General features: G+C 36.8%; 1 protein-coding gene across 1 annotated transcript in view; it reads left to right on the top strand.

Moving 5' to 3' along the window:
• The window catches only part of tdrd12 (tudor domain containing 12), a 54,203-nt gene that overhangs the window by 34,102 nt on the left and 9,246 nt on the right, over positions 1-10,855 (top strand). The window contains exons 25-31 of the mRNA XM_017303419.1: positions 2,946-3,027; positions 3,179-3,360; positions 5,234-5,356; positions 6,038-6,245; positions 7,288-7,380; positions 9,904-10,064; positions 10,589-10,671. Coding sequence (XP_017158908.1) covers positions 2,946-3,027; positions 3,179-3,360; positions 5,234-5,356; positions 6,038-6,245; positions 7,288-7,380; positions 9,904-10,064; positions 10,589-10,671 — 932 coding nt within the window. The remainder of the gene's footprint in view (positions 1-2,945; positions 3,028-3,178; positions 3,361-5,233; positions 5,357-6,037; positions 6,246-7,287; positions 7,381-9,903; positions 10,065-10,588; positions 10,672-10,855) is intronic.

The following is a 10,855-nucleotide window of genomic DNA, read 5'->3' on the forward strand; positions in this document are numbered from 1 at the left end:
TTATTTACTTTAGCATTGGAGCCTCTTGCTATAGCTGTAATGTCCCATAAATCTATAGCAGGAATTACAATCAGACAAGTAGAACACAAACTTTCATAATATGCAGATGACATAATTCTGTTCATTTCAAACTTAAAAGAATCTATTCCAAGTTTGCTTAATTTAATGGAGGAATATGGTCATATTTCAGGGTATAATATAAATAAAACTAAATCTTCWTTATTACTATTGAATGATAAAGAAATATCCCCAGAAATAAGTTCAGAATTTTAGGTTGTTGGAGAACTCACTTATTTTCAAATCTAGATATGATTATCAAGAAGAACCATGAACGTTTAACAAAAGAAATAACTGAAAATATCAATAGATGGATGCCCCTTCCCTTATCACTGATTGGCAGGATCAACAGCTACAAAATGAATAKACTCCCAAAAGTATTGTATATTTTTCAGAATGTCCCTCTGACGCCTCCTGCAAACTGGTTTGATAATTTCCGGAAGTTAATTGTTGGGTTTTTATGGCAAAATAAACGGCCCAGGATTAGAATGTCACTCTTACACTTACCTCACAATGAGGGGGGTCTAGGGTGTCCGAACATTAAGTGGTATTACTGGGCAGCCCAACTTAGGACTATTAGATATTACTTTAATGCTAGGGACACCCCTCAATGGACAGAAATGGAATCTGAGTCAGTAAGGCCACCCTTACCTCTATATACTTTTCTGATTCAGTTCCAAGATTGTTGGGAAAAACGGTTAATCCTATAGTTAAAAACATGATCAAAATATGGTATGACATAAAAAAATTCACAAAAGAACCAGTTATATTATCACAGTTTACTCCAATATGGGAAAACCAAGATTTTATTCCTGGAAGAGCAGATTCTGTATTTAAACAATGGGCCACAAAGAGAATAGATAAAATTCAAGATTTGTATCAAGCAAATTCAGCTTACATGATTTCTTTTGAAGAATTCAGGCAGAAATTTAATATAAATAGAAAGTACTTCTTTAAATACCTTCAGCTCAGAAGCTACATTAGAACAAAAAACAAAGAACTAACCAAGCCACCAAAGTCCCAACTAGAAGAAATTGCTTGCAAAGATAGCACAAGTAAAGGTGCAATTTCAGAATTCTACAACTTTATGGTTTTGAATTCCACAGAGGACTCAACATTGAAACTGGAAGCCTGGAAATCAAACTTGGGAGTRAACTTGTCACAGGAGGATTAACAGTCTGTCTGTACAAGGGCTCGGAASCAAACGGTTAAATCTCGCTCAAGTTTACTGCAGTACAAATGGTTAATGCAAATCTATATTACACCAGTCAATTTAAATCGGTACAATTCTAATGTATAAGACATGCACAAAATGTTTAGAAGAAAAAGGGACTTGCATCTGGGAATGTAGGGAAATTAAAAAATTTTGGAAAGCAATAAAAGAAACTGTAGAACATCTTGTCTCAAAAGACATTGTACTAGATCCGGTTTTTCTAATTTTGGGTCTGTATCCAAAAAATTATTTGTTTACCAAATGTGAACAATTGTTGATTGATATGATTGATACTAGAAGCTAAAAGACTGATAGCACTATTTTGGAAGAGAACAACAGGACCAGGTATCAAACAATGGAGCAGTCACAGCAGACTTTACCTCTGGAACGCAAAACATATCTTTACAAAGGGAAAAGCAAATTATTTGAAAGCATTTGGACCCTCCCTGAATTTTGTTAAAGGTGTGGACTTGTCTCAAGACGAAGAAGCCAGCTAAAGACGAGATTAATGTCAGACCATAATGTTAAACAAAGGAGCCTCAACAGTGGACTATTATCTCCTGTATACTTAAAGGAATTTATGCTTTGTGTGTATCTAAGAGGGCGTTTGTTGGTTTTGTTGACTGTCTTGGTTATATGGCAAATATATCTGTAAATAATTCAATAAAAATATTGATGGAAAAAAAGGAGATGTATGGTAGCTTCTTTTTTTAAGCTGATACCGACAACCAATAGTTTTATTAAACCAACATTTGCCAAAAATATTAAACAAATTCATATCTCAAATGGCTTTGAGAAATAGATGTTCACATGAACATCTATTTAAATAAGCAGCAATACTTGATGTAAAAAAAAGTGAAAGAAAAAATGCATGCTCAAAATAGAAAAGTTTCTGACACAAATTAGAGTCGAAGTAGATTTATGTTATTAATGTATAATTGTTTTTATGGTTCCATACAATGCAAATATTCACGGTAAAGTTTAGGCAAGTCAGCATACACCCTGCCGGAAATTATTAAGAAGATGACGAAGCAGAAGCTTGTCGATCAAAGTGTGAATGCATTTGATAATCACATTATACTAGAAGACGCATCAGAAAAATGCTGACGGCTCAGCATGATAAAACGTGGCTACAAGTGGCTGAGAAAAGCTTAGGCCTGGTGGCTCACCAGCAAAATGTGGGCCGCCACATTTTGCTGGTGGGCCACATTTTCCATGTCCATGGAAATGAGGATGAGGGCTGTTGTAAACATTTAGTTATCGAGTGATCTGTTTATTATTCTGATGATTAATCAAGTAATTGAATAAGTGAATTAAGAAAACTAAAATATTGGTAAATTCTGCTAGTCTGGCCATTGCCTTCCTGTGCAATTCCACTCGAAAAAAGCTCTCACATTCAACACAGACTCCTCTTGACTTGGATTCTCTCCGGTTGATTTTTGACCAGGTCAATCAGTATCAGTAAGTTTACATTTCTGAGCTGTGTTACATGTTGCTTTCTAAAAACAATAAGCTTAAGGGGTTGACTAAATAAAAAAGCAAAGGGACATTTCCAATAAGTCTGTTGGAAGTGAGTTTGGAGTTTGGTGCTGTTTTCTTCAAATTTATSTGTTGGAAAAGAATTTCAGCAAGTGAAAAGATATTGCCACGTTTAAATTCTGTGTGGCCCCTGCAGGGACAGGAGTGTTTGCCCTGATCGTCACAGAATCAACCCTCAGTCAGACAAGTCTGTTCTTCCTGCATCTGGAGTCATTGAAGTGAGAGAATTTTTTATTCATTTATTTTTTTATTTTTTTAAGCCTTTTTAGCACCAAGCAACTCTGGTTGTACATGAAAGCATTAAATGGATCATTTTAAAAATATTTGGTAAGATCAGTTTTGTAAAATGTTCTTCTGGTGTACTTCTAGGTCTTACCGCTCTACATTAAGACAGCATCTGTCTTCTATGGTCGTTTGGTCAGACAGAATGACAAGGAGTTTGATAAAATGGCCTCTGAGATGATGTCTTATTATGCTGACAAGAAACCTGGAGCCAAGGAGCTGCTGGAAGGAGCTTTATATGCAGTTGAAGAGGACGAGATCTTCCACAGGTTTGTAATAGTGGCAGCCATGCATTTTTCATAAGTGTTCTTATTAGAGGTGTGCCGATTGATCGGCCACCGATCATAATCGGCCGATTTCCGTGAAAAAGTGTATGACCGGTGATCGCCGATCACGGTCTCTTGTTGCCGATCACACAAACCAATCACCTGCTTCTCATTTTGCAGCCTGCCTGTGCAGCTGGTCTCCTCTTTCCTTCACACTGCGCAAACATGCAGCAACAAATCCTAAGCAATGTTTGTGGAACTATAACGCACTGAGTGAATGGGGAAGTTTGCGTGTTGCGGCGGAAAATTACCTTGGGGTCGGGGGTGAAGCAGGTCAAAATGCATCAACACGACRAATCTAATATGGCATAAAAACAATGCCATACTTGACGGAGTTTGGCTACATYGAGGCTCACAACAGTTAATTAAAAAAAGACGTATGGAGCGATCAGATAGCAGGTAAAGCAGCACACAGCTACAAACACTCACCGGGATTAGCATGATGGTCAGAAAGCTAAACAAATAACCCGCAAAATTATTTAAGCCTTCGAGCTGCGATGTAAGACGCTGGTTCTGTTATCGCTGTTGAACCGCTGCTACGCGCTACGGGTAGTAATATTTCAGACGGAGCGCCGCTTCTGCTCCACCTGGTAGTGAACTCTCACACCGAACCTCTGCTTAAAGCTGCAGCATCTAACTTAAAAAAATACATTTTACATGCGTATTAAAACTTTTGCCGTCCTATCATGAGACAGATAATTGCTGAAAAAATAATCGATCTCCTCCCTGTTCTGCATAATTACTCTGCTCAATCAGAAACAGCCACTCAGAACTTGCAGTAATCAGCTAGCCATGCTATCAGGAAGTTTTCATTCAGTAACTCAGGATTGTTTATTGTAATGGAWCCTGTATTTGCCTTTGAATGCTAAGTTTTATACTTGAATTTTTTTGGCAATGTTGAGAGGTTTTATTTTGACTTTTTGCATTATTTAGCCTCTTCAGAGCCTTCATATGTTTTCAGTCTGTTAAAGATAGTATTACCGATAGCAGTACAATTTGCACAATGCCTGGTTTATTTTGTTTTTTTCTTGGAGTTATTAAAAACAAGTTTTTGTCTAAATTAAGGTGAATTCGTGGTTTCTTTTTCCACACAATGTAACTGGTAGTGTTTATGATTAAAAAAATAATAATTATCAGTTGATCGGCATTGATAATCGGCCGTGATCGGTACTCATGAGTGATCGGAATCGGCAGGAAAAAACCTGATCGGCACATCTCTAGTTCTTATTCATGAAATGCATTGACATTGTTTATTACCAAGATTGTTTCAGGATCGTTACAAGGACTGCACTTAATTACGTTGTTCTCAGTTTGTCCAGCTTGATATTTATTAGACTGTTCAACACACAAAAATCTTGATCAACTTAAATTTTTCATGTCAGTGAACATCAGAGTTTCACACACCCTTTATTTTCATTCATTGCGGAATTGCATTACAAAACAAAATTTTCCAAGAAGATGAGGATCTAGGTGAGTTTGTCAGGTTAGTTTGAATTGTATAAAAGTATAAAGTAATTTACCAACGAGGTACAGCAAACTCAAGAGACCCCAAAGGTTATCGGTATAGGAGCGTCACCTGGAGACCTCAGCGCGGCTGTCCCAAGCTCGACTCCCATCCTCAGTTCCTTTCCTTTCTCCCTCCACCCCCTGTTTGTCCCTTTCTAGTTGCATTACTGTCAAATAAGGGCTACAAAAAAATCTGAATAATGTGCGGCAATGGGACGTGATGTCTGTTTTTTTTTTCCTTTTCATTCAAGCGTCACCACTATTAATGTGCACAATTGTGGTCAACGTCATATGATTCCTATATGTGCAGCTATCCAAGACGAGCAGACCGATCATCAGTACCAGACAGTGTGTATTGGAAAAAAGTGTCAGACTCGACTTTGTGCAACTTTTTGGTCCACAGTGATAGAAGATCTTTGCTGCTGCTGAAGAGGTTTGGGATAATGTTTGTTTTTTGTTCTTTTCATTCTGCATAATATACTTCTGTCTAAGCTGTATTTTGCTACTATTTGCTATGAGTAAATCCTGTATAAATTGCTGTGAAACATTTTGCTGGTGGGCCACCAGCAAAATGTAAGCAATGTTAATTTATTTATTATAGTTTTTTATTCACCAGTACCAAGGATGGCAAAGACGGGTTAAATAATCTCTTTGATGAAACAATTGGAAGCACAATACCAACATAGTGTGGTCAGTATGTGAACACATAGGGAGACTGAGGTCAGGGTTATTTTTATTCAGTGGAACTCTGTAACCACTGTCTGACTTCATCGGTCTGCTAACAACTTCAGTCAATTAAGTGATAAGTCACAGAAAAAAGATAAAAATGAAACACAAGAAGTGCAAAACATTTATATTTATTGTATTTTTTCCATTACATTTCCCTTTGGTTTTTAGACTTTATAGTTTATTTTTAGGTATAGTTAAAATGTATTGCAATAACACATACATAGCTAGTGATATTTTCAAATTTCCTTTCAACTTTTAACTATTTTTTTTTACTCAAASTCAGGTTGCTGGATTTTTGCCATAGCGCCCCYGCTACTGAGTTTTCTAGGGGAAACCCTGATATATTTGTGAGATTTATGTAATGTTACTGTGTGTTTCCTGGCAGAGTGAAGATCCTGGCGCTACCTGACCATAATGAAAGCATCTTTTACAATGTCTTGGTTCGGTTCATTGATATTGGAAAGGAGAGTGATGTCAAATCCCATCAGATCCTTGAGCTGCCGCCGCAGTTTCATTTTCTGCCTAACCAAGCCATTGAGATGGTGGTCTGCAGGGTGAAGCCAGCTGATGCTGAGATTGAGTGGCATCCAAAGGTCTTTCCACTTCCTCACATCGCATTAATGCATAATCACATCACTTGGATAATCATTACTAATTAATACTAATAATTACTTCTTTTCTAAATATATTTGTATTTTTTTTTCTCAGCATTTATTCAATAGACTGGGGTATCTTGATATGAGTAGGATGGGTGGAAATAGCAAAAAAGTTGGTGTCCTTTTGGACAGTTTACAGTAGTTTACCAGAACCTTGATGGTGAGGGCTATGTGTCTTAAATTTCTTCATCCATGCCTACCAATAAGTGTCTTTCAGGAATTCCCCACAGACATTTGAAAACAGCTCTGATTTTTAAAGTTTTTTTTTTAATGGTACTGACTTTGCATATCAACAGGAACTCATTCAAAGGATGGCTCCAAATGCACAGCAGACAGAAAAAAAACAAGCCAGGTCAAAGGAGCAGGAGAAGAAAAACAATAAGGATACAATTACAAGGCTGTAGTGAAGAAAGTTAATATATAATATAATTTATTATGTTTTTAAGTACACTGTGTAAGCAAATATCTTGTAGTTCAAAACAGTAAATTTTTACATACCAAATGTAAAATTGCATTTTTATTAGTTAACAAAGGTGTTTATTCTGATAGTTATAGAAAGTGCGGTTAAGCTATGATTAATGAAAAAAAAAACCTCATGAATTTAAGTAAACAATAGTTCCCTGTGTCTGAAATAATTAACATAAGTGTGCAATTTGTTCATAAATGAAATCTCTCAGCATGACATTTGTGGTCTTAACATCATCATACAATCCTAAAATAAAGATCCACTTTGGGTGGTAGAACTCATTTACTAACTCAATTGATTTTTTTTCATAAACAAGTGATYGTGATAATGACACAACAATCTTGTGATTAATCAGACAAAAAAATKTAATTGTTTTGATGCCCTATTAATTGTGTTTACAACATTCCCAAACAATTCATTTTGGGAGTTTCAATTATTGGTGACAATGTGGAAATGTTTCTAAAGAAAGTTCATGCAAGGTTCAAGAAACAAGACTCTTTTTTCTGGCGGCAGGTCACCAGAGCTATCAGCCAGAAGATCCGAGGTCTGCAGCATCGAGCCAGAGCTGTTCTGTGCCTGGGGAATACAGTTTTTGTCGATCCTATGGTGAATTTCTTTTTTTAAATTTTTTTTTTTTACTTTATTTTGTTGATTTTCAGAACAATAAACAAGAATGCAAAAGCAAACATACAAAAGATCCCCATCTCAAATCAACACAGAGCACTGTAGTGTCTGCATGAAAACATACATAAAATACAGACATTCCCTGATGTGATTTAAAGTAGAATGTCACCAAGCTGTCAAAAGGGCAGCAAAGTAAATAACACATTGAAGGTAAAAAAAAAAAAAAGTCAGTCCTCATCTCCAGGTGATATCATAGCTTATCTAAAAAAGATTGCAATGGTTTACAGATTGAAGATCAGGAGTCCATTTTTCAACCTGGATAATGGCAGAGATTTGTGATATCCACGTCAGCTGTACAGACCCGGTGTGCTGACCATTTAGTATAGCGGTTCTCAACGTGGACGGTACCGCCCCYCAGGGGGCGCTAGCAGACATTTTTACAAAAGGGGGACGCTGGGATGCCTTTTGGGGACGTTTGGTCGAAGGTAAACTTTACACCTTAAATGTACAACAATGCCAGTTTAGACTTTGAGCAACTTGGTAAAACTGTATTGTGTAACATTAAATCATGCTTGGCTGCAACTGTATCGATGGCAGCTCTTCTTCTGTTCAGTGTTTGTTAGCTTCTTGGCGCAGCTTCTTGGCGCAGCTCCGTTCTCCTGCTACTGGTAGCTAAAATCACGATACCCTCACTGAGTATCCCTCTGAAAAATGAACCCATTTAAATAAAGAAATCCCTCCATGGGTGATGCCACGATAGAGAGCGTTCATTTTATAGCGTTAACACCGGTGGTGTAAGTGGTCCGGTATGAAAACGGGGGTGATGGAACAACACAGCACTTTTAAATTTCAATAATCAGAATGCAGAAATTGTTTCCGTTGTTTCAGTCTGCTTTTTCCCCATCGATACACTTCCCGACCGCCCTGCACATTAGGGGCTTAAAAAAACCCGCCGCGCACATTGCGCAAAACTCTGAAACAGGTGAAGCTACGAACTAGATGTGAATTATGGCATAAAAACAGAGAATCCGACGCTGAACAGTGAAAAAATCAACACATGATGTGAAACGCATCATGACAATTACGCGGCGCAGCAGGTGATGAGTGAAGATTACTGGTGGTCAATAAACGATAAAATAAATGTAGCAACAGGAAAGAAACTAAAGTGGACATAGCAATAAACAGAGGAATAACCTGGTATGGCAAGACCTTTCGAGCAATAATTAATACAGAGGACTGTATGGCAAGAATAAACAGACACTATTTCCAGATAAAAGGTCAAATATTATTCTTGAAATGTCATGGGTTTGTTGAGACCATATCTAGTACTGAGAATAAATATATCTTACAAACCATAACAGTAAAGAACTGATCACTTATTTATGTTTTTAATTAGATTTGATATATTTATTTCGTCAATATTATTTTTCATGTTATGAGGCTGATGACTCCATGACACTTTCAATTTGACTCATTAGGATTCGATTAAGAACCAGATTTGTTCTTTGTTCTTTCTGTCCAGTAAAACTATTAATCTATAAAGCAATAGACAGGTCTATATAAAGATWTAGTCTATGTTTCTGTCTCATATTTGTATGGCATTAAAAAGATCTGGAACTTTTGTTTTTCCACTGAAAGCTCTGGTTTGCACAATAAATGCCATGTGGGTGAAGTTTTATGAATGATACTCTGATGTCCCATTCTCCTGAAGGCAGCACAGAGCTGCACCACCAGAAACTGACAAACACTGAAGAAAAGAAGAGCTATGATTAATGTAGTTACAGTTCTATCCATGTTTTGATGTTGCAGAGCTCAGTTGTTTAAACTGGCATGTTGTACATCTTTTATCTGGTCATTTTGTGCAAGATTTAACAACTAGAAAATGGCACAAAATAAGAATATTTTTTCCACACTGATTGGCTGCTGTTAGGCCTACCAATTTTAACTTGAATGTTCATTGCATTTTTCGTAGACGCCTGTGAAAATAATTTTTATTCCTATGACTTTTTTGTTCTCTGGGAAATTATTTTTCATGATAAATACATAAACAAGCATAAAAATCTAAACATCTACAATAGTGATAGTAATATTAATGATAAAATAATGATCAGTGCAAAGTAGCCTGCAAATTCTTTGGTGGGGGGGCGGTGAGGGAMCTGGATAAAGGCTAGGGGGGCGCTGGCCCAAAAAAGGTTGAGAAACACTGATCTAGTATATGTTTCTTGGCCAGAAATACAAGGATTACAAGCAAAGCGCTGCATTAAATATAATGTCTGGAGCATGATTAAAAAGACAGAAGGATGGGGTCAGCAGGAACTGTTAATTTCTTTTTTTAACCTGGTCATTCAATAAGATTTGTATCTATTTAACAAAAATTGCTGTGCTGAGGGAGCCCTATGGTTAAAGCACAGGAGGCTACCTCTGGATGAAGTAGTATACACAATTATTGTATGTGATTAAGTTATAAGAATTTCACTTCTTTTTTTTCAATCTGTCTTTCATTAGGTACGAGTTACTCAGATGCCAGGCACAAAAACATGTATAAATGAGTACAATGTGCAGACTGAGATACTAAAGACGGGGATGGGAGTCAATAATCCCAAGCATCTGGACTTCTTCAGAGCAGCTTTTCAAGATGGCAGCAAAGATGGAGGTCACACATCCAGGTTAGAACAAAAAAGTTACATTCTGAAAGTAAGCTGGTGGGCACAAGTGTATATTTACCAGCTACTTTATTGATGAGATTAAGTACAAAATATTTACTTTAATTAAATTACAGAATGGGAATTTGCTGCTTGGAGAAATGCTGTCTGTTTTCTAAAGCATTGCTTGACTCAGTTGATGGTTATTGTTGTGTTGTAAAAGTTCTAGTTTCGTAATGTAGTTTCATCATTCCACTCTTTTGATTAATCTTAATCACAAAACCCCAAAAGAAATGTACTTATGATAGAGCAATTAAAAACAAATGGAGTAATGCAAATGYCAGTAAATGAAAAAAATCTTAGAAATGCAAACTTAAAACAAAACAATAAGATTAAAACGCATAATAAAAACAATATGGTCATATTCTAAACAAAATTTCAGTGTAGGTCCTATGCTGTTATTTAGAGGATATGCTGTTATCCTCTAAATAACAGCATAATAAAACAAAAGATATTAATGCATTTACTGTGTAGAATAATAATGTTAGGACCAGCCAGAGCCTGTTTGTGGGTCCAGGGCTGACCTCTGGAATTCAGGTCCTTGCTCCTCCCACCAACGGACACCAGACAGGTTAGTCAGATGCTCATTACGTTTCATAACGTAATGAGCATCTGATAATGGCAGAGATTTGTGATATCCACATGTCAGCTGTACAGACCCAGTGTGCTGACTGGGTCCGTCAGCTCACCGGGCTGATGGGGCGGTGGTCGGAGGGAACACGTGTTCAGAAATCATATTGATCTGCCTCTCCATA

Source organism: Poecilia reticulata, unplaced genomic scaffold (genome assembly GCF_000633615.1).
Source record: "Poecilia reticulata strain Guanapo unplaced genomic scaffold, Guppy_female_1.0+MT scaffold_267, whole genome shotgun sequence".
Lineage (NCBI taxonomy): Eukaryota > Metazoa > Chordata > Actinopteri > Cyprinodontiformes > Poeciliidae > Poecilia > Poecilia reticulata.